The sequence below is a fragment of the Felis catus genome, chromosome D1, assembly GCF_018350175.1.
Source record: "Felis catus isolate Fca126 chromosome D1, F.catus_Fca126_mat1.0, whole genome shotgun sequence".
Taxonomy (NCBI): Eukaryota; Metazoa; Chordata; class Mammalia; order Carnivora; family Felidae; genus Felis; species Felis catus.
In genome coordinates, this window is record NC_058377.1 from 114,403,070 (window position 1) to 114,428,867 (window position 25,798).

Genomic DNA, 25,798 nt, shown 5'->3' on the forward strand with positions numbered 1-25,798 from the left:
GGTATTACTCCGTAGTTCTTACAAGTGGTTCTTTCCGCAGCCTTGGGCAGCTTTACCCCATGTGTTCGCTGATCTGTCGGGCGGTTCTCTACAGACACCATCGCTCTTTCTCTGTGTGGGGCCCCTGCCCCCTGCACCCCACAGCACCAGTGCCCGGTCTCCTGGCTGCCTCTGGTCTCTGCCCGGCTGCCCCTCCCTGCCGGGCAGACCGGAAGCTCTCTCCGCGGTGAGCTGAGGCAGTCACGGGGATCACCTTGTTTCCTGTGTCACCAGGACCGCTGCCCTGGCTAGTGTCTTAAAAGTGCTGCCTACAACATTTGAGTGGATTTACGAAGCGCACACAAGCTGTTCTGTGGACGCCGACTTTATTGTCTGTCCCTATCGCGTAGTATCCTATGTGTATTTCCTTCATATTTTGTTTATTTGTTCCTCCAAAGGTGCACAATGAGGTTGCCAACTTCTGCCACACAGCCGTGCAACAGACAGCCCGGGCGGGTTCGCTTGTGGGTCAGCGTGAGGGTTTCCAGAACACGTCCTCCGGGGACGGCTCACGGGCAGCGTTTCCTGAGCTCGGCTGCTCTGCCCCTTCAGGGAGCCTCCACCAGTGTGCGCTGCCGCTCCCGGCAGCCAGGCAGGAGCTTCCCGACCCAATCCTCAGCTGGACCTGCGGCCCCTCCTCGCTAATCGCAAATCGTGGCTCTTCTGGCCAAGGTCACGTTGTTTCTCTTGTCGGCAGTGAGCTGAGCACTCCACGGGGCCTATCCAAGCTTGGGGCTTCCAGTTCATTCAGGGCTCATCTCTCTGGTCTCCCTTTTCATTTCATGGGATTCGGTGACTTACGGGAGGTATTTATATGTTGCAGGCACTAGTTAGTTGCTGGTGGAAGACATTATAAACGTTTTCATCCTTCACTTGTTATCCTGACCTTCCACACAGATAAGAAAAACATGTCCTCCAAAAGATTGTTTTGGAAATTAACGAGACAATAGATGGGAAATGTACAGAACAATAGGGTAGAGACTGAGCACTCAAAATGTTATTCTGACATTATTATGTCTCAAGAACCCCACCCAAGACATACAGAAAGCCTGTGTGGGGCTCCCAGGTACATTAGGGCACCCCATGAACACCATGGATACTGAGACCTGTGTGTGCCATTGGAACCTGGATGGAGAGGTCAGGAGAGTGGAATCCCATGACAATGTGGAAATGGACTGGCAGCACTGATGTCACTGTAATGCCCCCGATTTCGAATCCGAGAGACCACCAAGGAGCCGATACCGATGCAAACGCACGAGGGTTTATGTGCAAGCTCGAGCTTGGGCCCAAGTATACCCGACACAGCGGAGCAGGGACTTGGACCCCTAGGTTAAGGGGCGTAGCAGTTTTTTGGGGGCCAGTGGCCAATGAGATTGTAACACACACAGAAAGTTGCACATTCATGTCAGTCCACACGCAGATGGCCAATTGAATTACAATTTACCCTACACTAACTGTTTGAACTAGCCTATCACTCTGGTCAGAATTGGCGCGCAAGTTTGGCGAGCAAAAGGCAGGGTTTACATTTTTTGGCGGTTAGGGGTTCCGCATTCCTAAATGAGCCGGTTTCCAGTAAGGGGGTGCTCAGCGGCTCGACTAGGGTGGGGGAGTGTCTTAGGTCATAGTGGGGTTATACATGAGATGGTGGGTGTAGCACAAAATGGAGTTAGTCTTGCTCTGCTTGTCCAGGGGTAGGGGATTTTTGTTAAATTTCTTGGGTCCCACAGTCACAGGCAGTGACACTACTCAGGGGACACAGCGGCAGGGCTCAGAATGTCAGCACTGGATCTCTGAGACACCGCAAGCAATCAGTCAAAGGAACCAGTGTTTAAATTAGAGTTCCCTGTACCACCTACACTTAGCCCAGGAATAGTCTGCCTTTGCTTCCCCTGCACCAGGCACGTTCTCTGCCCAGTTCTGTGGCCCCTGCTCCACTCACTAAAGCCCCATGACGGCGGCTCATTAATTCCACCTAAAGCCCCACTCCAGGTTTGAAAACCCCCTTTCCCACCTCACTCTCATTTCCACCCACCAGCACCCTGTGCCCTTCTCAAGGACATCTAGTCCGTATCCTGATTGTCAGCTTGCTTGGCCTGCTGACCACCTTGGTCTCATGTTTGATTTCCTAAGTAGCCCCCCTCTCACTGTCCACACCACCTCCCAACTCCTCCACTCTTGCTCAAATTTCCCTAGACGGATCAGAGCCGAGGTGATGGCTTGTCCTGACTTTTCCTTTGCAAACATGACAAAGATGTTGGATTCCTCTGGTGTCTATTGGATCAATTCCATCAAAGCCAGGAATTGCTTTTTTGTTTGGCATGAGATAGGGGTCCAATTTATTTTTTTTCAACGTTTATTTATTTTTGGGACAGAGAGAGACAAAGCATGAACGGGGGAGGGGCAGAGAGAGAGGGAGACACAGAATCGGAAACAGGCTCCAGGCTCTGAGCCATCAGCCCAGAGCCTGACGCGGGGCTTGAACTCACGGACCGCGAGATCGTGACCTGGCTGAAGTCGGACGCTTAACCGACTGCGCCACCCAGGCGCCCTAGATAGGGGTCCAATTTAAATGTTTCCCAAGTACAGCCAATTGTTTTAATAAATTTATTGAAAAAAGTTTCCTTTCCCAACTATTCAGCCAGGACAGCACGCTTGTAAATCATTTCCATATTCTGTTCCATCAATGAATCTGTCTATCTCCGTATCAACATCAAAACCTCAATTGCTAGTTTTACAATACATTTTGACATCTCATAGGACAGTTCCTTTCCATCTCTTCCTCCTTTTCTTCCTTCTTCTAGAATGTTCTGGCTATTATTCAGCTTTTGTTCTTCCATACACATTTTAGAATCAGCTTGTTACATTTCTTTTGAAAACACTCTTTTGGGATTTTAATGAGAATTTCTTTTGTAGGGCAATTTGAGGGAGAATTGACAGATTTCTGGTACTGAGCACTCCTATCCATGAATGTGGTATATAGTTCTTAACCTATTCAGGTATTCTTTAATATCTTTCAATAAAGTTTTATAATTTGTGTTTAACAATCTTTAAAAGGTTTTATTTCTAAGTCTTTTCTACTTGACAAAACTCCATCCTCTGGTTAGTGCTGATATTTAGATGCACGTGTAGGACAGTCTCCACCTTTCTCTGATTTTTTTTTGTGCTGCAGGAAGTTGACCTCCACCGGTTGGGTTAATGGGGGCACCAGGAGATGAGTGTGGGGGGAAGTGAAGAGATCAGAGTATTTATTTCCCCAGACCCCTCCCCCAGGCCTGGGGTTCAGAGGACTTCATTCCTGTGCAAAAGCCACACCTTCTGCCAAGGAAGCCTCTTTCCCTGCTTAGGGCTCCCTCACCATGACTCACTCCTTCACTTAACTCTGCCTCTCTTTTGTAACTAGTTCATTTATTAAAATCCCTCCAATTATCTTTCTGAGCATGCCATCTGTTTCTTGCTGGGACCCTGACTGATACAGTAATTGCTACCAGAAGTGGCCCCAGAAAACACTCTCAAAATGGGATTCTAGGATTGAGTTGCTCATCTATTTGATGAGCACATGGATAAAATCCCTGCCAAGGGGAACTTGAGCGCTGGGGATGTGTGTCATGCACTGGCATCCCAATTCCTCAAATTGTCACCAGTGGTGCCATGGGACGTAGTCCAAGTGGAGGGTACATATATGGGTAGTCCGGCGGCGGAAGACTCCCAGTTGGTGTGGCATATATGGTGACTGCACAGACTATGTAGTGAGTGGGTCAGCCACTTGTGACAGCCCTGGTGAGTGTGCACAGCGGGAAAGGACGGTCCAGGTCAAGTGTACCAAGTTGGAGTGATTACCGGTTGCAACTAAGGAGAACATCACGAAGGACTGGGTTTCTGCAGGTAATGATGCACAAGGTGTGAGGAAGCGGGTTTCTGCTCTGGTTCTGACGCTGCCAGGGGGCAGAGGTAATTCTGTGTTCCGACTTCTGGTCTGGACGGAGAGAAGGCCAGGGGAGGCTAGAGCGCCGCAGGTGATCCCAGAAGCCGACGCGGGGAAAGCACGGGAGGGGGCTGGGAAGCCGTCCTGGCCCTGAGGGCGTGCGTGCGGTCGCACACGACTACGGCGGCCGCAGCCTCGCCGCGCCCGGTGGTAGCGAGTGGCCGGTGCACCGGCCCTCGCGCGACAGCGGGCACCGCAACTGGATCTCCGAGACCGGCCGCGCCCCAGCAGCTCCCTCGCCCCCGTCGCGCCGACACATCTGCGTGTAAGGGCTCCCCCGCCCCGAGAATTTGGGGCAGCTGCAGGGCTACCCGGTCGCTTTGCCTCCGCTCCGCTCGGAGGCTCCGAGGTGGAGAATCCTGAAGTCACCCGCCCCAGCCCCTGGCTGCCCCTCCGCTCCACTGCAGCAGAGCCGCGCGCCCTGCGAGGCCTCCGCCAGCCACGTGATCGGCGCGACCGGCCGGCGTGCATGCGCACACGGCCAGCTCGGGAGCCATTTCGCGGGGCTGCGGCCCGGAGAGATCAGCTACGCAGGCGCCTGCCGGGAGCGCGCGTGCGTGCGTGCGTGCGTGCGGCGCCGGAAGGGGTGGGGCGGACTCGGCGCCTGCGCAGTGGGCGGTGCGGGGGCGGGGCCGGCCGTCAGCTGACCGAGGCGGCGGCGGCTGCGGCGGCCTCGCTGGGACAGCAGTCGGCGTCGCAGACTCCGGCGCCGAGGGTTGCGGGCGCGTCCGCTCCCGGTGGGCGAGGCGGAGGCCGCGTAGCACCATGGCGACCACCGTCAGCACGCAGCGCGGGCCGGTGAGGGTCCGGGCGGGGGACGGGGAGCGGGGAGCGGCAGTCTCCGGAGCCTCTGGGAGGGCCCGACGACGGGCTCCGGGCGGGGCGGCAGCGCGGCGGGGCCGGCCCGGAACGGGGGAGGCCCCGCACCCCGGGCGGAGCAGGCCCCCCGCCCCGCACTCTCGGTGGGTTCCCTGGACGGGGGAGGCCGCCTGCACCCGGCTGGGTCCCCCTGACGGAGAAGGCCCCCCGCACCCCGGTGGGTGCCACCCCGCACCCCGGGTAGAGGAGGTCCCTCGCACCCCGGATGGTCCTCACATGAAGGAGGCTCCTCCAGACTGTCTCTCTGTAGAGGAGGACCCTGAACCCCAGATGGTCCCTGCGCTTCTCCCAGGCAGTGTGAGGTTCACACGCCGCTTCCTGGGTCAGAGGCCACTTCTCGAACCCTGTGGTTGTTTATTTTTTCTTTGTTTTGCAAATGAGAGGGTGGGAACCGAGGACCTGGGAGGGACCTTCCCAGTTCTCGTTCTGAGGGCTCCTGTCTGGTCCCCAAAGCTCATTGGGCTGTTGCAGGAGAGCAAGTATAGACTGGCTCAGGATGGCTCCAGGGTGAGGCGGTTTCCCAGCAGCTCATTCAGACTGACAGGTTGTCACAAACGGGGAGGTTTTTATCAACAGCAGCTCAACACGGACAGTAGAGGACTGTTTTGGCCCTTTTGAGTAGGAAAAAGGTTCCTCTGATGGGATACCTTCATGTGCTTTCAGTTAAGTCAGCTCCTGCGTGTAGGCTCCCAGGTAGCAGGGCTTCTCGTGGTTCAGAGGGGACGTGGATGAATCCTGTTTGTGCACACTAGAGGAGAATCTTCTCAGAACGTTGTTCCCGAGCTTGAAAGGAAAACCAGGTTTTGTTAGAAGCCCACTGGAGGTCGAGACGCTTATCAGACCTGAGTGTGGAAGCGTCCAGAGCCTGTGAGGGAGTTCTGGGCCCCTCCTCGCAGTGTGTCCATCTTTCCGTCTTCAGTGACTTACCGCGGGCGGGCTCACTGCCAGCAGGTTCCCATTTTATGCAACTGGGTGATCCGAGAAGCAAGGGACCAAATCAGCAGCTTGCCTCTCTTCCCACATCCTCCTCCCAGGAGCAGTGGGCTCCTGGCCTGTCACGTGTCCCCAGCCTCCCGGGAGCTCCTTTCCCTCCTGGGAACTTGTGCGGAACTTCACTGGTGGCACGAGACTGAGTGTAAACACATACAAAGCTGGGCTCGGTGTCCTGTGTGCAGGGAGCAGTCAGGGAAGGTGAGCGCGTCCCGGTACCGAGGGGACATTCAGCGCGGTGACAGCACACAGCGGAAGCCCCATCACCCCATAGCGAGCGAGTAGGAGTGTCAGCGCTCACACGTATGGGGTCTGTGTCCTCCCAGGGTTCCTGGTCTGACTTCCTCGATGTGCGCTGTCTCCTGGCATGTGTGACACTTGTGTGGCCTGCATCCGCGTGTGGGTGTGCAGCACACGGCTTGTCCACGTGCAGTAATGTTACGTGTGGGCCAGAGCTGCTGGGGGGCTCCAGGGAGGTGTCAGCAGGGGCTGGGGTCTTGAGTGCCAGTGACGTACTGAGCCGTGACGTTGCTCGTGATGTTTGGGGCGGCCAGGTATGCCCGCCGTCAGGTTCTTCCAGCGCAGCACGGGAAACAAACGGGTCATAAGCACGCAGACGAGCCACGCACTCAGAGCTGTGTGTCTTAACTCCAGGTGGCCTGTCGCTGTCGGGGTTGGGGTGGGTAGGGTTCTTGTGGGAGGTGCCACAAGCCCTGACACCTGAGGGAGGAGCTGGCGTTGTGGGGCTGGGGCTGGGGAGCAGGCAGGCCCGGAGGGAGAGAGGGTGGGCGCCTGCGGCACTGAGGGCAGCGGGCACGGCCAGGGTGCTTTTCCAGACAAAAGACCCACGGGCAGCGAATGGGTTTGGTGCTTGGACTTCATCCGGTCGCTACAGTGTAAACCTGCTCTCACAGCTGGTGCCTGGCACGCAGCCCGCCGCTCCCCTCCGGGCTCACCGGCGGGCGGTGGCAGTTGTTAAGGGTCTGGTGGCTCTCCTCTAGCCAGGGCGCACGGACTTGATCGAGCCCCACTCCCTGTGGAGGAACAGGACAAACACGGGTGCCGGGCCGTGAACAGAAGGCAGCTGCCGTCCCAGCTGGTGGTGGCGAAGCGAGCATTTGTCAGTGCTGGGGTGCTGGGTCCTGAATGTTAGCCCTATGCCGGCGGGCCCCATCCCAGCCTGCTGCACCAGCACTCCAGGGGACCCAGAGCCTGGACTCACTGGGGCATACTCTGAAGTCCAACCACCGGGACCACCGCCTCCTGCAGAGTCCCCCCCCCCCCCCCCCAGGGTAGCCTGCCTGGGGCGTGGGGTTCCTGTGTCCTTGCTCAGGGAAGCCTGAGGGGCGGGGCGGGGCCAGGACAGGACAGGGTTAGCTCCTCCGGGTTGCCCCTGCTCTGCCTTGTCCCTTCAGTGGGGCTGAGAGGGGTCTTTGGCATTTGTCTGTCCAGGCTGGTTTCTTCCCGGAGCCTCAGCTGAGCGATGCCCCTGACCCATGCTGTTTGCCCCACTGGTAACAGTGCTGGTATTCCTGTAACGACAACCTTTTTCTTTCCAGGGTTTCTGTCCAGTGCACAGACTCTTGAGAGGCACCTGATGGGCCCCCTGCCTTGTTAGAACTCAGGGGAGTTCACTCGGTGGTGCCATCAGCTCATGGGGATGGGGATCAAGGCTCAGTCAGAGGCAGCATCAGCTTTTTTGGGCTCCCTCACAGATGTGTGGGTGGCCCCCACGGAGTTCAGGCTGATGGGGCCCTGGCTGAGCATGACCCCTGGTCATCCTTCTAGAGGGGCTGATCAGTCAGCAGGTTTGGGCTGAGCCCACTGCCCTCCCCTTGAATACCCCCGTCCCTCCTGAGCCAAGGTGGTCTGCTAGGTGGTGTTCCAGTGACCTGAGGCCCTGCAGGTCCTCATCAGCCTCATTGACAACGATTGTTTTTGAAAGATAACGTGGTAAGAACGTTCTCACTTGCACATAAATGTAAACAAACGAACATGTAATTAAGTAAATGCAAAGAAGTCGCAAATGTAGATAGCAGTGTGCAGATACTGATAATTGTTGCTGAACCAGTGACTTCATCAGGGATGGCAGAGGGTGGTGTTTGTATTTTGTCCCGTGTTCTGTGGTGATTAACTGGGACTGTGTGTCCTGAAACACAGTTGTACAGCAAAGGCTGGATCAGGCTCCGTTCTTGCTCGGGAACTTCCGGGATTCTCAGGGAAGAGTGGTTTTCTCTTCAGGCTCGTGTTTGGCGTTTCTTTTCTGGGCACCATGGCGAGCCCACGGGCCTCCTGCTCACACTGTCTGCCGTGGCACGCCTTCTTCTGCTCCAGTGGACCCACCTGCCCTGCCAGCCCCTCCCTGCTGGCCCAGGTCCTATGGCTGGTGGGCAGCCCGTTTCTCTCTGCTCTGGCCCGAGGCTGCTGCATCCAGGGTCGGAATTCTGGACCTTTCTGTAGGTCACACCTTGTTGGGGTGCGGTGACCTTGCTGGCTGCACAGAACCTTTCTTATTTTGTCTGATGTTAGCGTGGGAATGTTTGCCTTAGGGTTTTTTGTTTTTTTTCCCATTCTTTGACTTGATATCTTTCTGCACATTTATATTTAAGATTGGTTTATCGTTAACAGTATGTAGATTTTTAAAGTCAAATCTAAGAAGTGTCTTTGTTTTTTAAGTGAAACATGTTAAGTAATTTTATATAGTTATACACATGTTCTTTTCAGATGTTTTCCTTTGCACGTATGTTTGTCCATTTTTTCTTTTTTTCTCCTTCTTTTGGGTTGATTAAATACAGGTTTTGAAATTCAGTTTTTTCTTCTTTTCTGCCCTCTTCATGGTTATCGTAGAAGCTTTAACATGCAGACATACCGGGGTCTGAAGTCAGTTATATTTACCCGCCTCCTGATCAGGACGTAACCCTGAGGGACGTCTTCCCAACGGGGGTGCAATTTTGTTACATATGCCGTCGCTGTTTCCTCTTCCTGTTCCTCAGACCTCCGGGCCACTTTGTTTTGCTTTGAGAATTTCCGCTGGAGGCTAGCTGTCCCGGGTTTGGTTTTGAAATACCACCCGCCGCCCCTCTTCTTGCCTGTGCAGGGCTCTGGCCTGACTGTCGTCCAGGTCCGCAAGCGCCGTCCTTCCCCTGGCATCGGCCGTCCCCCCCCTCCCCCCATCCCCCAACCCTGTCCTGGGTCAGCACTGTGGGCCCCGAGGTCTCAGTCCGGTTCGCTGAGCGACACTGAGCTCTGACTGTGGGCCAGTTGTCTGGCGTCTCTGCACCTGGTCACCCGACTCGCACAAGGACGGACTGTGGCATGAATGCAGCCTGGCCCGGGCCCAACCCGCAGGAAGCACCTGAACGAGTGAGCTGCTAGGTTCCTGCAACTTCATTTCCGCTTCTCGAGGAACCCTGCACTTCCCCACAGCCGTCTGTGCCCTTTTGTGGGCACCATTTACCGTCCCCCACACCTCCCACCACTCTGCCCCGACGCCGTGGGGGCCGAGGGGCTGCTGGTGCAGGGCTATGGACCCTGGGAGGGCCGCTGCGTGAGCTGAGGGCAGGAGGCCCCTGGAGGCCGCCTGAGCTTTGGGAGGCCGTGGGCGGAGGGCGTTCTGAACAGGGGCACAGCAGCGGTGCACTCAGGGTTCAGAGGCTCCCCCGGCTGAGTTCTCAGGCACTCTGGGCACGGTCGTCACCCATGAGCCAGCGGACAGCAGCCTCTCCCTGCTCTGAGGCCACTGTCTCTACCTGGACTGTCCTTGCACCAGCTCCTTCTCTTTTCTTTTTTTAAATTGTTTTTAAAGGTTTATTTGTTTATTTTGAGAGAGGGGGAAGGGAAGGGGCAGAGAGAGAGAATTCCAAGCAGGTTCCACGCTGTCTACCCAGAGCCCAACGCGGGGCTCGAACCTGTGAACCACGAGATCATGACTGAGCTGAAATCAAGAGTTGGATGCCCAACCCGCTGAGCCCCCCAGGCGCCCCTCCCCCTTTTCTGCGGGTCCTCGCTCACTTGGGGACCCTGGCTTCGGGTCCCCAACACCATAGTGGCTGCCTGCCTCCTCCCTCCTCCTAGGTCTCCTTCCTGAACTCCACATCTGTGTGTCCTGCCGCTCCTTGCCTTCTCCCCAGAAGGTTCCAGACAGCGCCAGGCAGCCCCTGCTTCCCTCACACCTTCCCCTGCATCCCCCCCCCGCCCCAACCTGTCCTGTATGGAAGTGGTTCCACCCTGCACAGCACTCAGGCTGGAACATTTGGATGACCTCGCCTCCCCTCTGTCCCCTTAGGAAGCCCTGCCTCTCTGCCTTCAGAGCAGACAGACTCTGCTTCTCTGCCTCTGTGCCACCCACACACCGCCATCCTCGTCCAACCGGCCCACCCGAGTCACACTCTGCAGTTGGATGCCAGGAGGGGCTCAGTGAGAGACATGGCAGGCCTGGCTCCTCGCTGCCCAGGCTCCCTCCCTTGGGACGTTGGGGCCAGCGCCTCGGCCCCCTGCAGTGGGGACTCAGTCAGCGGCCAGGCTGGGGCTCAGAGCCACCCCGCATGCGGTCACTTGGGGGGACAGGCCACAGGGTGTGATAGGCCGCAGCAGGACAGGCCCCTGGGACCGCGGGGAGGCTCCAGGGCCCCTGGCCCACCAGACGCCGTCCCGAGGTTGGGGGTCCTTGTCCCGTGAGCGCCTGACTTTGCTGCCAGGCCCTTGGCACCCCTGCGGTTCTTGGCCACAGGGGCTTCTGTTTCTGTGCGGTCACATTCCTCCATCCCCTTCGGCCTCAGTCCCGGTCGTGAGTGATGTGGAACGAGAGCCGTGGGATGAGCCAGGGACCACGGGGGCCTTTGTGTGGGGTCCCCTCTGGGTCATGGTGTGGGGTCCGGAGGCCTGAGTGCGTCCTCACGGCGGATGCCAGCCCCCGGAGGGTGCGGAAGGAACCCAAGGCCTCAACGTGGCTGACGGCATGTCGCCACGGTTTTGTTGGGCGTCGTGTTGCCCTGGACTCGGTGGGGGACGCAGGCGCTGTGCCTCGTGGCAGCTGCTCTCATGTTAGTTTTCGTGCCACAGGATCTCTCTGTCCTGCCACCGAGCCGAGGCGCCGAAACGAACATCCAGCAGTGGATTAAGAAGTACTTTCCCACACCACGCGAAAGTTAAAAGTTCATTAAAAATTTTCCAGATGTTTTGGGGCGCCTGGGTGGCTCAGTCGGTTAAGCGGCCGACTTCGGCTCAGGTCACGATCTCGCGGTCTGTGAGTTCAAGCCCCGCGTCGGGCTCTGTGCTGACGGCTCAGAGCCTGGAGCCTCTTTCGGATTCTGTGTCTCCCTCTTTCTCTGCTCCTCCCCTGTTCATGCTCTGTCTCTCTCTGTCTCAAAAATAAATAAACGTTAAAAAAAAAAATTAAAAAAAAAATTTCCAGATGTTTTACCTTCACTGGAAAAGTAACAGTTGAGTGAATTTTTAAATTCTTGGGTATGTCGGTACTACATTTGCATGAATAGCTAACGAGTATGCGTAATTTGACGTGAGTAAATAAGTTACATTAAAGATTGCTCAGCAAAAACGGATACCAAGTGAAGTGTCAATGGCTTTTCAGTTTTTAACCTAACTTTTAACATAAAAACTTGAGTCGTTCTTAGCCCCGCATTAACTGAAGAGTCCTGTTTGTACGTAGAGCACGAGTGGGCGCACGGGGCAGGAGCCCTAGACGGTGTGTCTGCAGCCCTAGACTTGACGGGCAGCAGGCAGAAGTGGTTTTGGAGCGCTCCTTGAGAGACCGCCTGCCCCAGGCCTGGGTCGGGACTCCATGTGCTCAGCCTGTAAATGTGAGCCAGGTGACGTTTTCAGATGTGATCTGTTATTTACGTTGTAGCAGGAGTGATGGTTCTCTTTTCCCTCCAGGCTGGGAGCCAGGATAAAGCATGTGTTTTTACGTGACCCTTCCTCCATCACAATGTGGCAAAAATCGGTCCTGAAAATTTAATACGTGTCAGTAATACAGGTGTTACCGTGGCCTTTGCAGACTGTCACTGGGGCAGGAGGGTTCATGTCGGCGCCTGGACGTGCGTGGGACGCCTGACGCGTCACCATTTTGTCATGAGCAGGGACTGGTTAAGGTGGTGGAACCTGCTCGCTCGGACGAACTTGGGCTGCGACAGTGGGCAAGCCTGTCTGGTAGTTCCTGGGCAGCAGGTGCATGACCAAGATTTTGTAAGATTTTTACTTTGTAGGAAGTGAAGCACGGTGTCCTTCCTCTTTCTTCCTTGTTAAGTTAAATTGGAATTTTTTCTAATAAACCTGAAATTTTAGAGTTATGGATCAGTTGCAGACGGTGCGGAGAGCTGTAGTGTGCTCTCATAGACGGTATATCTGCACCTCGTGTCACCAAGGTCCACTGGTCACAGCCAGAGACCTGGCTTTGGCTTTGGTACGTGACTGCCACTGCAGGTTTGATTTGGACACCCCACGTTTCTCCCCCCGTCCCTCCTGGGCTCAGGTTCCGGCTAGGGCCCCGCGTGGCATCCAGCTGCCATAGGTCCTCCGTGGCCTGCGCTCCAGGGCCGTCTCAGACTTTGCTTGTTCTGGGGACTGACAGCCTAAGGCCTGCCGCTCGGGGATTCTGTAATGCGTCCCTCGGGTGGGAGAAGACCACGGGACACGATGTCCTCCGGGCTTCTCAGGAACCTGGTGTCCCCCAGCCTGTCAGTGCTCATGGGGTCCACTTCTCTCCCTTCCCGTGTTTTGTTTGTGCTATTAATTCATGTGATAAAAATCCTTGTCTCACATTTATAGTTTTATCGTTGAAACCTTCTTGGAAAAGAATACTATGTCTTTGGCCTTTGATACAATTTTATCCTCCCCCACCCCCAATTAAAAAGCAGAGTGTTCTCCTTAAGCCCAGATGAGTTCTGGAAGTCCTGTACTGATGATGGGACGAAGGAGATAGACATACGATCCCCATGCCTGAGCAGCACGCTGTCACCACCATCCCTGCGTATGCGTGAGTGGTCCACAGCCCACCCTGCTGGGTCCTCCGAGCTGCGGTATGTGGCATGGGGTGAGCAGTTACTCTCAGACCAAACGAGAATGTGGTCTGCGTGCGTGAGTCTGTCTGCCAGCCGTGGGTGCAGGCACCGGCCACAGACCCTGCGGGCGGAGGCTGCGAGGCCCATGGACGGTCGGCAAGGCAGCATCCGGCCCGGTGTCAGCTGGGTAGAGCTCCGGCTGGGGACATGGCTCCCGTCTGCCCACAGCAACTGGCAACTGACATCGGTCTCACAGCCGTGAAGCCGGCCACAGCATCTCGGCCCTCCGGGAGGGCGTGCGCCCTCCTTTGCGAGGCGAGCCCTGGGCCTCCGGGTGAGCCGGGAGGCCCCCTGGGAGGCAGCGCTCTCCTCACCTGGCAACGCTGGGCCTCCCGGGCGCTGCTGCCTTCCCTTCAGTCTGTAATGAGTACTCAGGGCCCCTCCAGGCTGCCCGGTCCAGACACAGAGAATGAGAACGAATGAGATGCTGCCCCCGCCAGGTGCCGAGATCACTCCTGCACGTCCCAGCGTGGGAGGGCCTGGCGTGGGGTGCAGCCAGGAGAGGTGTGCTCTTGGCAGAGAAAAGCTGCCGGGGCACCCAGCTGACTGCTGCCAAGGGGGAAGTGGCCGGGGGGAGTCCCTGGGCCCGGGGTCCTGAGTTGGTTTCCATTGGTTTCCGGGCCTGGTTTGGGTGGTCTCCAGGCCTGAGATGGGGACACCGACAGGAACCTAGACCTTTCTGGGGACTTTTGAAATGAAACAGCAAAAGGCACTTGGGGAGAAATGCTTCCCCAGTGGTGCTTGTGAGCTCAGTGAGTGTGGAGCTTTCTGGAATTCTGCTGGATGCCTGGTCCATCCGGAAGTCCAGAACTCCGGCAGTTGAGGCCTTAGGATATCCAGCACCCGGACGGCTGCAGTGGTCCCTAGTGGCTGGCGTCAGTAAATGCCGTCTGCCATAACTCACTGACACACGGGGGTTTCCCTTGGCATTTCTTGAAAATAATGCTGCTTGGAGGCTCTTGTCCAGAGTCCCGTGTGGTGTCCCCGTGGGGCGGCTCAGGAGGACCCCGGACCACCACAGGCAGCACCGGCCCCCGTTTCGAGGACAGGCCCTGCTCCCTTCTGAGGGGGTCTGTGGCCCCAGGGGCTGTGCCAGTAGTTCATCTGGGCATTCCAGACCCTGAACCCAGGGAGACGGCGGTGTGAGGCTGCTCGGGGTGGTGAACACCCAGTGGGTCCTTGCTATGCTGGCCCCGGGACACAGCCGCCCCCTCCGCTCGTGTGTGCCGGGAGAGCCTCGTCCAGGGCCAGCGCCGCCATATGTCGCTACCGACTCCCGCTTCAGCCGCTGCCCCTTCACGGACAACTGGCTTCTGGGAACCTTCGGGCCACCGCGCAGCCCCCCTCCCGGCGCGTCCCCGCCCCATCTGGGAGCCGGGCCCTTCTCGGGAGGCCAGGCCACCTCTTGGACATAGGGTTCAGCAAGAGGCAGAGGGGTGAGGTCTCTGGGGCTCTTGTTTGTCTCTTCCTTCTGTCTTCTGGGGCGGTGCTGAGCTTGAACTGTTGCAGGCGAGGGTTTTCCTTGTGGCTAGAAACCCAGCTTCCAATTTCGTCTCGCTCCGTGTTTGAACGAGCACGTTGTGGCCTACGGGCCCAGCTCGCCCTGGTGGCAGCAGGCAAAGCAGATCACAGACACGCAGGCAGAGGGCGTGTGACACCTGGACGTGGCCTGAGACTGTCCAGGGAGCCGGTGTGAGCAGGAGAGTCCGTGGTTAGTGGCCAGAGCAGGTGGCGCGCCCCCAGGGAGGCCGGCGTGCGACCCCTTTGTCCCGAGTGACAGGGCTCCTGGCCAGAGAGCAGCCGCCGTGGGCGCGGGCAGTGCGGTGGTTCGGGGCGCTTGGGCTGCAGACCCTCCACCCACGGGCCCCTCACTGCGTAGACTAAGAGGCTGAGCTCCCACCCCGCTAACGCGCGTGCGCTCTCTCCGAAGGTGTACGTCGGCGAGCTCCCGCAGGACTTCCTCCGGATCACGCCCACGGCCGCGCAGCAGCAGGTGCAGCTGGACGCGCAGGCAGCCCGGCAGCTGCAGTACGGAGGCGCGGTGGGTGCCGTGGGCCGCCTCAGCGTCACCGTGGTGCAGGTGGGTGTCTCGCGTGGGGAGCGCCGGCCCCGGCTGCCATGCCACACTCTCTGCGTGGACGCGTGCTTTGCTGAGGCGTGCTCCTGGAACATAGCTGGTGAAGCGATAGACGTGAAAAGTAGCGACAATTGCCAGGTTCTACCAGAAGGAGCAGGAATAGTCAGTAACAGCTTCACGGGCTTGTGCTCCGGGCCGGGCACGGGCACGGGCTCCTGTGTGTGGACGGCCTCGCGGCTGCCAGGAAGGTGAGGGCGTGAGGGTGGGCTGGCAGCCCCTCCAGGCCGGCCCTGGCTGCTGAACGGATCCCAAGGAAAGCCAAATGCGCTGTCAGGATCTAAAGTGGTTTGGTCAGCACGACCTCCTGTAAAACCGCGAAGCAAGGGAGGTCACTGCACGCAGTTTTGAGGAGACGCACACATACAGCAGACAGAGCCACGGTCGGGCCTCGCGAGTTCCGTGGGTTTTATGGTGACCACGCGTCCCAGATACTAACTCTGGCCACGCCCCCAGGGCCGATGGGGTCACCTCAGGTGCACACGCGCCGCCAGTCCGCACCCTCCACACGGTCCTCCCAGACCCTCGTGGCTTGGGCTCCCACTTTGCCCGCTGGGCCTCGCGGCGTGGCCCGTGGCTTCCCGCTACCTGTGTGGTCACCCTTCCTCCCCTGGTCTTTGCCCAGCCCCCGCCAGGGCTGTTCCCTCATGTGCCCTTGTGGGGTTCTGTGTGGAGGCATTACGGTCCAGTCGGACCCACTTGGAATGAGCGTTTGCCGACCGACCGCCTGGGCCCCCGGAGCCTTCCGCCTTCATCCGCGTCCACGCTTTCTCTTCCCTGCAAATGCAGCCTGTCTGGCCGAAGGCTGGGCTCCTCGGGGTTCACGACCCGCAGCAGTGGACAGGGGACAGAAAGTGAAGCCGGGCCGTGGCTCTAGGGTGGCTCTTGGCTCTGATCAGCCTCTTCAGAGGGGACGTCGGAGGAGCTGCCTTGCGTGGCCCAGCGGCTCCCTTCACTTGACCGGTGGCCTGCTGCACCCGTCGCCCACGGGCACGATTGCAGCCACGTCCTGCTCCCGGCAAAATGCCGGACGTGAGGAGTTGGGGGGTGGAAGGCTGAGGTGGATGTGCAGCTCTCGCTCGGGTGGCGGCTGCTTGTTTAGTAACGTTGGTCGTGTTTCAGGCCAAGCTGGCGAAGAATTACGGCATGACCCGCATGGACCCATACTGCCGACTGCGCCTGGGCTATGCAGTGTACGAGACGCCCACCGCCCACAATGGCGCCAAGAACCCTCGCTGGAATAAAGTCATCCAGTGCACGGTGCCCCCCGGCGTGGACTCCTTCTACCTGGAGATCTTTGACGAGGTGAGAGGTTCTGCCGCCTTCACGGGCCCGGCAGGTGCAGGCCGCGCACGGCGATGCCAGAGCCACGGGTGCCCTGCCTTCCCGCCACTGAGGCTGCCCAGGAGCTGCAGGTGTGCCCCGACACAGGGCACGTCATGGCTTTGTGACGGGTGTCCCGGGTGTCCTCGGAGGCGGGGGAGAGTATACGTCCCATGCAGCTACATTCAGAAGCAGCATCACCAGGGACAGGGACACCAGGCACTCTGTGGAGACGGTGTTGACGTGTCTCCCCTTCCCCAAGTGCCAAACTCGTCCCCAAACCCGAGGCTCGTGGAGGCTGGCCTTCATGACCAGGTGGGATGTAAAGTGTGTCAGACCCCATGCTGGGTGGGAGTGGGGTTCTTGGGCAAGTTGCCAGCCCCCCGGTGTTCCTGAGGGGGATCAGATGCAGTGGGGCTCTTCCTGAGCCCGGTCCTCTGGGCCCCTGTGTGGGACAGCCCAGCCTTCCACGGCCCGGCCCGGGAGCTCCGGGGGCTCTGGTCGGTAGGATGAGAGGTCACAGGGAGTTGGGCAGCAGCAGGGCTGAGAGGTGGACCCCTCCCCCCGCCAGTGTGGTGCCCTCGGCTCTTTTTCCTTCCAGGTTCCTTCTTCCTACCCCATGTCTCCCTTTGCTTAGCAATAGGAGGGGAAGAACAGAGGGCATGGTTAGCAGGGAGAGTGCCTCCTTTCCCCCGTCCATGCCCGCTGGGCTTTGGACTTGCAAGGGATCCAGGGAGAGCGGGCAGAGACGAGACCACGCATCTCCAGACACTGACCACGGCTCTCCTGACCTTACAGGAATGAGGGCGGGGCCCTGTGGGGTCCTCTCTTCCCCTGGTGGGGACCTGTACAAGGCAGAGAGAGGGGCAGCCCCCCCACCCCCCCCAGGCTGTGCCCTCACTGCCTGGACCAGGGCTGAAGTGTGCACAGTGCCAGGGGCCAGATACTGGGGTGGTGGGGAGAGGAACAACTCTTTGGAGGAGGCAGGCCCAGGGACGGGGCTTCAGGGTGAGGCTGTGGGTGGGGCCTCGGGTAGGAGGTGGCACTGTGGGGCGGGACTGTTGGGTGAGGGCGGGGCCTCAGGGCAGTGGTGGCCCCTGTGTCTCCCCGTGTCTCCCTCAGCGAGCCTTCTCCATGGACGACCGCATCGCCTGGACACATGTCACCATTCCTGAGTCCCTGAAGCAGGGCAAGGTGGAGGACGAGTGGTACAGCCTGAGTGGCCGGCAGGGTGACGACAAGGAGGGCATGATCAACCTGGTCATGTCCTACACGGTGAGGGCGTGGGCCGTGTGGGCAGGCTGAGTGGCAGCTAAGCTCAGTGGAGCTGTTTGTCCCCGAGGGACGGGACCTTTGCCAGCAGGTATCGGGTGTTTCGGCAGGAGGAGCTGCGTTGTGCGGTGGCCTGTGGCCAGGGGGCAGACTCGCCCCGTGGCAGAGAAGGGTCTCGGGGCCACACGGCGTTTAAGGGAGAAGCTGCCGGCCCTCGGGTCCCCTGGCTTGTGTGGCTCCATCGTCAACCCGCTGCTCTTGGGGTGGGAAGCAGGGGCGGAGGGGTCTGGGACCCTGGGCTCTTGCCACTGCCTTTGTCCCCCCAAGGGAGTGGTAGTGTCCTTGTTTTCACTTTGCCTCAAGGAAGTCCGCTGCAGGTGTGGCGGCACAGGGGTGGTCGGGCTGTGAGGGTGGTCTCCCAGCCCGGCAGAGTTTCGCCCCTGCTGCTCATCCCTGGGCTGTTTGAAAGCGAATCCCAACACCGGTGTGATTTTACTCAAACGTCTCGTTACGCGACTTTAACAGAGTTTTCACGTAAACACAGAATCGTGACCGCGATAGCTGAGCGGTTAAGATTTAGAGGCAGTCAGGAAATGTTACAGGTGCTGACGCAGAGAGTACTGACTTGCTTCTCGGAACCGTGTTCCCTTCCGATCGCATCTCCATCGGAGGCTCTAAACAACCCCTGTAGCCGAACCACTCGCCCCGACCTTCCGCCAGGGCAGTGTTGGGACATCCACGTGGGCAGGGCCACACGGGAGGTTTCAGTGTGTGCTGTGTTCTTCTGTGACCCCGTGATCGTCCTTGGTGTGTTCTAGGCGCTGCCGGCTGCCGTGATGATGCCGCCTCAGCCTGTGGTCCTGATGCCCACCGTGTACCAGCAAGGTGTCGGCTACGTGCCCATCACAGGTGCGTGCCACTTCTCCTGCCCTGGGCTCTCGTAGTGCAGCGTGGAGGCTGAGCCCTGTCTGCATGTGACTCGTGGGGCCCTTCCAAACACGAGGGTCTGGTCTTACATTTGAATCTTTTATGCGTCTGTGGAACATAGGATTTTTTTCCCTTGATCATTGGCAAGTTGAAGTTGACGAGGTATGGAAACGTAATTTCTAAACACGTTAGCGTATGCGTTATCGGCACGAAAGATCACGCTCTGTGGGCGGAGTGAACCGTATGCCCTGACGTTCCCGTTGTGTCGTGTTCATTCACTTTTATAAAAGTAGCAATCTGTGGCTGTACGGCAAAATCCAATTGGATTGTAGCTTTCACGCCTTTGAATTTTCAAACTTTAATGTCAGCTGTTGGCTGACTCCCGCTCCTGGCTGCAACGGTGACTGGACTTCACCAGCCCTGCGGTAGATGGCCGCAAAAGTAGGCAGAACGGAAGAGGCGGCAGCAGGTGGGCAGGCAGGACGGCGATGCCTCCCTGAGAGAAGGGAGGCGGGGCAGCCCCGGGTCACTGTGGCCTCTACCTGAGATGGCACAGTGCGGGGAGTCGGGTCAGAGCACCGTGCCGCGGGGAGCCCTGCTTTGCGTTGAGGTCAGCGTGAGGACCTCTGTCCTTGGGTCTCAGTGGCGCCCTTCCCTGTGGCGGTTAAAGGCTCTGTGTGAGCTTATGGTTTAACTGCCCCTCGTTGGAGGTTGGAGGACGAACAGGCACCTTGTGGGGCTCAGCGAAGGTATGAGCGCCCGGGGCGGCCGTAACAGAGTCCCACAGACAGTGATAGCCTAAGGCAGCAGGAATCTCTTTTCGCCCTTCTGGAGGCCAAAGCACAAAGTCGAGGCATGGGCGGGCCGTGCTCCCGGGAGTCGGCAGCAGAGGTGCTGGGGTGGGACCCTTGTGGTCCCCTCGAGCTTCTGGGGCTGAGGCGGCCCGGGCGGTGGCTGCCTCGCTGCCTCTGCCTCCATGGTCACGGGGCCCCCCTGGGGTCTGTGCCTGTACCTCTTTTCTCCGGGCGCTGCTCCCGACGGCCATCTTGTCCACGTGTGCCCGGGTGGGGACCTCACACGTGTTTCTGGGGGACGTGCGGGGACCCACACGGCCAGCAGCACCAGGACACGTTCGGTTAACGGAAAGTCTCCCTTCTCAGGAGACCAGATGTGTCGCTGGCCTTTTTCTGGTTTCTTAGTTCATTGTATAAATGAGAACTTTGTGCTCAAGTTTGCCCTAAAATGTTTATTTTGGGAAAGGCCAGACTTCTGTGTAATTGGAGACTTTGAACTTCTCTTTTGACGTGCATCGATAAGCTTTGGGACATGGAGTTGCAGGAAGTTACCAAGGAGAGGAAGTCATTCCTGCCTGGACGTCTCGGACCGAGGCGCCACCGGCCCCAGTCGCATTTCCCGCAAACAAGGACTTGCACCCGCTGCCCCTGTTTGCGTGAAGCTTGTGCTGCAGCGTCTCCTTTGCTGCGAACACAGACTTCCCTGACCTCATCAGGAGGGTGTGCATGTGCGTGACGAGTGAAGTGTGGTGTGCGAGTGTGTGCGTGCGCACGTGTGACCTGCGGTGTTCGTGTGCATGGGTGTGCACGTACGTGATGCGTGTGTCTGCGGACCCTGCTTCCGGAGGGCAGGCAGAACCTTTGAGCTGTGGGCCCCACGGGAGGGGGCTAACTATAGGTGCTACCCCCCCGCCCCCGGCAGGCAGAGACCCATGAGCTGCAGGGGTGGGGTGGGGGTCCCATGGGGGAGCTGATCCTGGGAGCGCTAAGAAAGAGCCTTTCAGAAGTTCTCTCTGCTTCTGGGTTTTTCTGAGCCAAAGTAGTACCTGGGAGGCACGGTGGCCGTGGAGCCAGGGCGTGAAGGACGCCAGTTCCTAAGAGACGGCGAAAGGTGCCCCCTGGTCTGGAAAATCCTCCGCCACTGTTCTGCCCGTGTTTCCATCCATCCTGTAGACAGTGGACTGGAGAGCTGGGTCCGCGGTTCCTCCCGGCTTGGCGTGCGATAAGAAATGCTCGCGGGTGCGTGCCTGGCTCTCGGGTTTCGCTAGCGTGCTCGTGGGCGGCAGAGGGACCCGCCTGGTGCACGGCCCGCGCCGTGGTCACCAGCGGGCCGTCCACCCCCTGTGCCGGCCGTTCCCTGGCAGAATTGCTTTGTGGCCTTCAGGTCCCGCAGGCGGGCCCCTGTGGTGTGATCCGGGACTTTAAGAGACCGCAGCTCGAGCGGCGCCTCCCGGCTCTGGGGTAGCGAGCACCTGCTGGGGAGGAAGGCCGCGGGCGGTGGAGTCGTGCGTGGGGCCGTGGGCCGGAGCTCGGTGTGGGCGTCGGTACCATCGTGGGTGCCCCTCAACCGCATCTCACTTGCAGGTGTGCCCGCCGTGTGCGGCCCTGGCGTGGTGCCCGTGGCCCTGCCCCCGGCGGCCGTGAGCACCCAGCCCCGCTGCAGCGAGGAGGACCTGAAGGCCATCCAGGACATGTTCCCCAACATGGACCGGGAGGTGATCCGCTCCGTGCTGGAAGCCCAGAGAGGGGACAGGGACGCGGCCATCAACTCCCTGCTCCAGATGGGCGAAGAGTCCTAGGGCCCCGGCCGCCACGCTGCCTCTGCCCCTCTCGACCTGCCGGCCCCGCCCCCCTCCCCGTTCCTGTGAAGGAGCCCCGTGTAGCCTTTTCTCGGCCATCTGTAGCCCCAGTCCTCACCCTCGTTTGGGATGCATGCGGGTCGTTGGTCCCCAGCCACTGAGTGCCACCACCTCTTGGGTGCGGGTGTGGGCGGGCCTGTCCCTCGCTTTGTCAGGAGAAGAGTGGGCACGTGGGCCGTGTCCTGTCCCCCCTGCCGCTCTCCCCCCTGCCGCTTAGGGACGTGTGTCTTCAAGTGCCGTGTGCTTCTGCTCCGCACGCTGTCCCGAGAGCGCTCCGTGCGAGCAGCCTGACTCTGCCGGCGCTTTAGAAAGCGTCCCGTGCCCTCCTGGTTTGACGGTGGCATGCGGTTACTTTACTCAGTCGGGGTAGACCTCGTATTTCAGGCACATAGAACATTGACAGCCGATTGGGATGGTTTTTACGAGTCAAGCTTCAAATTCACGTCCGTCCCTTGTTCCTTGTCTGTGGTCCGCGGCCGCTCGCCAGCGCCCTGGGCAGGCTGACCTCTGTGTTGCCGGCCAGCAGCAGGTTCAGCACTGATGTCCGTCCACCCGCCTGTCCCCACCCGTGGGCTCTGGAGCAGGGCTGCCCTGGGGACCCCGTTAAGCGTTTTCCTGCTGTGTCTCACGCCGACTTTGTGGGCTGTTTTTCCGAGGGACTGCCCCTCCGCTCCCTGACCAGCTCTTGGAACAGAACGTAAAACCGAGGGTGAAAAGTAGAAGGGGCAGTACTTTGTATTTGTTTATTAAAGGGTATCAGGAACCGTTGGCTTACAACTGACGTTGATTTAAGTAACGTGTACCAGTCCTGCGGGCTCAGTTTGGACAAAAAAAACAGCAAACCGATGAATGTTTAAGGCTTCCTAGAGGCAAGGGGTGCACGTGCGGCGCTGTGGACCGCGTGGCGGCCGAGGCTCCCGTTGTGACCACAGGATGGGACAGGGTGGGGGACACCTTGTGGAAATCTGCAACGTGGGAGGGGTCTCGGGCACTGCTTAGCCCAGGCGCATGCACGCACACTTGCCTCCAGACGGTCTTGTTGCCGTGGGCCCCGCAGCCCCCAACGGTGTGGCCCTGCGAAGGCTCAGCCTGAGGACCGGACTCCATCCAGCCTTCGCTGCACGCGGGGCCTCCTGTCAGTTGGAGGATGCTGCCGCCAGCGGCGAGTGCGCGGTGGCCCGGGGTCGGCGCACAGAAGCCTGAAGGAGCGTGTCCGGCTGGCGTGGCGGCCTCACCAGGCGAGGGTTCTCCATGAAGATTTGCCTCCACTGAGTCCCGACCACCGGCTAGGACGTGGGAGCCCTGCCTTCTCGCGAAGCAGGACTTCCCACATCGGACGGTTCGGGCCCGCGTCCTCGCGCAGATTCCTCCCCAAACGGGCGAAGGCGTTGGGCAGGCCCGCGGCTCTCACTTGGGGGCGACCTTCACGGACACGCATCCGGGACCCCAGGTCCCCCCGGGCCCCAGTGCCGCCTTCTGCCTTAAAGCTGTGGGGGTGTCTGTGCGTGTCAGGGACGTGCTCCCCTCGGGGACAGGCACCAGGCTAGCTCACAGGGCCTGGGCTGGCGGGAGAGGGACCCTGACCCTGTCGCTTCTGCTCCCCTTTTCTTGCCGACACCGTGTTTGTGGCGTCCCAGAGAGCCTGCACCCGGCCGGCCATGGCTGCCTGTGCTAGGCTGTCCTTTCCTCCTGCGCGCCCCGCCGTCCTGCGTGTGGGCTCGTGCCTGTGGCGGCCCGCTCCTCCTGGGGGACGGCACGGTTCCTCTGAAGCGGCCGCGGCGTGGCCACCACGGACTCCCACGAGCCAGGGCGGCTGCCGGTGCCCGGGGCCCCGGGGCCTCCGCCCTCCGCGAGCTGGTCGGTGGCGTTTCCTCCGGTGGCAGCCCCGGCGCTGTCTGTGCACGTGGGTTCTTCCCGCGGCTCCTTCGGCGAACAGACCCCCTCCAGCGGCACGTGTGCGGCGTGCTGGCGGGAACGATCCTCAGAGCTTTCTCGAGTGTCTGTTGGGGTGCAGAGTCCAGATCTATCTTTGTAAAATATATTTTTGCTTATCAGCCTTCTAATTTAATAAATGATATCTATAAAAATAGAGAATTAAACTCCTCCGATGAAACTTGACCGTCTTGGTTCCCGAGTGGTTTTTCACTTTGCTTGGAGCACACTGGCTAATAAATCACTTGCAGGATGTACGACTAGAGGGAAAAGCCGCTGGCTCGGTTCAGAACGTTACCCTGAAAGGTGTACGTTACCCTGAAAGGGCAGGAGGTTTGCGGTTTGGATTCCAGGGACGGGGAGGAGGCCCCGGTGCCGCGGGTGGGACTTGTCCTGTGTTTGCGCCTGGAGTCACGACCTCACCTCCGGGGACCCGGGCTCCGAGTGGGTCTCCGGAGGGCGCCCGCGTGCCCGAGGGGCTGCCGCAGCAGGCCGGCCTTCACGGCCCGGCCCGCAAGGGAGGTGGCCCCGTGCCCCCACCCCGTCCCCAAGGTGGGGTTCCGCAGGGTGTGCTGCTCCACGGGGCTCGCTGCCGCTGGCTCTGTGTCCCCATAAATGCCTTCTGCCCACAGCGGCTGAGGACGGCGTGTGCTCATGCCGACGGCACGTGAGGAAGCCAGGAGCACGCCTCGTTCGGACCCTGGACGCGGCACCCAGAGTGCCAGCGAGGCCGAGCTCACTGCAGGGCTGAGCTAGAAGAAGACGTCCCCGAGCGCCTGTGGGGGCTGCATGGAGCGTTGGGGGGGACGGGGGGTCCGTCTGTCTGCTCCCCAACGTTCCCCAGACGCGCACCGCGAGGCAGGCGCTCCGTCGTGCTGGCAGGTGCTGTGGTCCTAGGCACCCAGGACGAGCCTTCTCAAGGCCACGGGCCTGGCTCCCGATGGAGGGGCCGCTGTCCAGCTGGTGCGAGAGGGAGCTGGAAGGGAAGGCAGCCCAAGGAGGCAAGCCGGAGATTGCTGGAAGCCCGCAGCCCTGGGAGCCCCCGAGGAGAGATGGTGCTGCGTGCCGGGAGCAGAAGCACGTTCTTCCTGGAAGGACACGGTGTGGGCCCGGCCTCCAGGGACCGAGCGGGCACACAGCCCCAGGACGTCTGTGTGCACGGGAGCGGCCGTGAAGCACGGCTTGGGAGCCTGAGACCTTCAGACCTGCCCCGAACACCAGCGGGGACTTAAAATGGGAAAACAGGACAAAACGCAGAGTGGGAGCAGAGGACGAGAGGCTGAGAGACCGGAAAGAAGCCCGCAACCGCCGGAAGTGAGGACACAGCCACTGGACGTGGCAGCTGAACGGGCAGACTGCCGGCGGGTTGGACGCTGCCCAGGAGACCGGGGAGCGGTTCAAGAGCCACATGCGCCCCACGGAGCGTGGCACCCAGTGCCCATGACTGTGTGACACAAATCTGGGGCTCGGGGCTCCCCCTTAACCGCAAGAGCTGTTACTCAACATCAGGGGGATCACTGGTGGGGTCTGCTGGTGTCACAGCCGTGCACTCAGCCGAGACATGACGGCGGGTGGGTCTGTGGCCCCGTAGACGCGGATGGTAACGGGGCCCTGGTGGCCCATCTGATCCCGGGGTGCCCCTGGGAAGGGCTGGGGTCACTGTCCTGTCTGCTTGGCACAGTGCTGTAGGGCCGTCCGTGGGGAGCACAGCCTCTCCTCCAGCCGACAGCGCTGGACGCGGGGAGGGTCCCGGCCACCCGTCGAGAAGGCGGGCGGCCCTCTGCTCTTCCGTGTGAGCACACGTCCTCCCCAGCGGCCCCTCCAGCGTGCCCCCGGAGCCCCGATGTCTGAAGCCTGTCCTTGCAGATGGCCGCCCCCCAGGGCCCCGCGCCCTTCCCCCTGCCGTCTGGGCGTCTGCTATTCCGATGTGCTTGGGGCCGGTGTCTGAGGCTGTGCCGCCCCGGGGGCACAGGCTGAGCCCTGGGGTCCCCTCCTCGGCACCCTCAAGGGCGGTTCTGGGCTGGTCGAACTGCCAGGAGCCAGCCTGGCAGCACATGGTCCCGAGCTGTCCCAGAGGCAGCCTGGGCTCTGGCCCCCGAGCCCGTGATCCCCTGAGCCGTGCTGCCACTGAGAGCACCACCTCGTAACCTTCACGCCCCCGTTGTCGTTTGCTGTCGTGGCTGCTCATCGTCAGGGTGGGGGAGGCTGCTGGCCCGTGTGGCGCCGTCTGCCACCGCTCCTTCTGTGCACTGGCTCCGTGGTTTTCCGAATGCACGGTCGTCTCGTCTGCAAGTGGAGGTGGTGTCTCCGTCTGCGCGTCCGGCCGGCTGCTGTTAACAGGACACCGCAGATGGGACGTAGACGGTGGACACTGCTTTCTCACCGCTCTGGAGGCTGGATGCCCACGATTTGGTGTCTGGAGAGGGCCGTCCTCTCCCTGTGTCCTCACGTCACAGAAGGGGGGAAGTGGCCCACTGGGACCCCTTTACCAGGCGCCAATCCTGTCTTGGGGGCTGTGCCTCATGACCTCGTGACCTGCCAAAGGCCGCACGTCCGGACGCCGTCACACCGGGGGTCAGGCTTCCACA

At 60.0% G+C, this 25,798-nt stretch overlaps 1 protein-coding gene across 1 annotated transcript; it reads left to right on the forward strand.

The window, feature by feature from the left end:
• Window positions 1–4,652: 4,652 nt before the first annotated feature.
• Window positions 4,653–23,396, forward strand: TOLLIP (toll interacting protein). The gene is made up of 6 exons (XM_003993793.6): window positions 4,653–4,819; window positions 14,900–15,049; window positions 16,226–16,408; window positions 17,549–17,701; window positions 18,517–18,607; window positions 21,004–23,396. The coding sequence occupies exons 1-6, from the start codon at window positions 4,787–4,789 to the stop codon at window positions 21,216–21,218; spliced, it is 825 nt and encodes a 274-aa protein (XP_003993842.1). The 5' UTR covers window positions 4,653–4,786; the 3' UTR covers window positions 21,219–23,396.
• The last annotated feature ends 2,402 nt before the right edge of the window (window positions 23,397–25,798 follow it).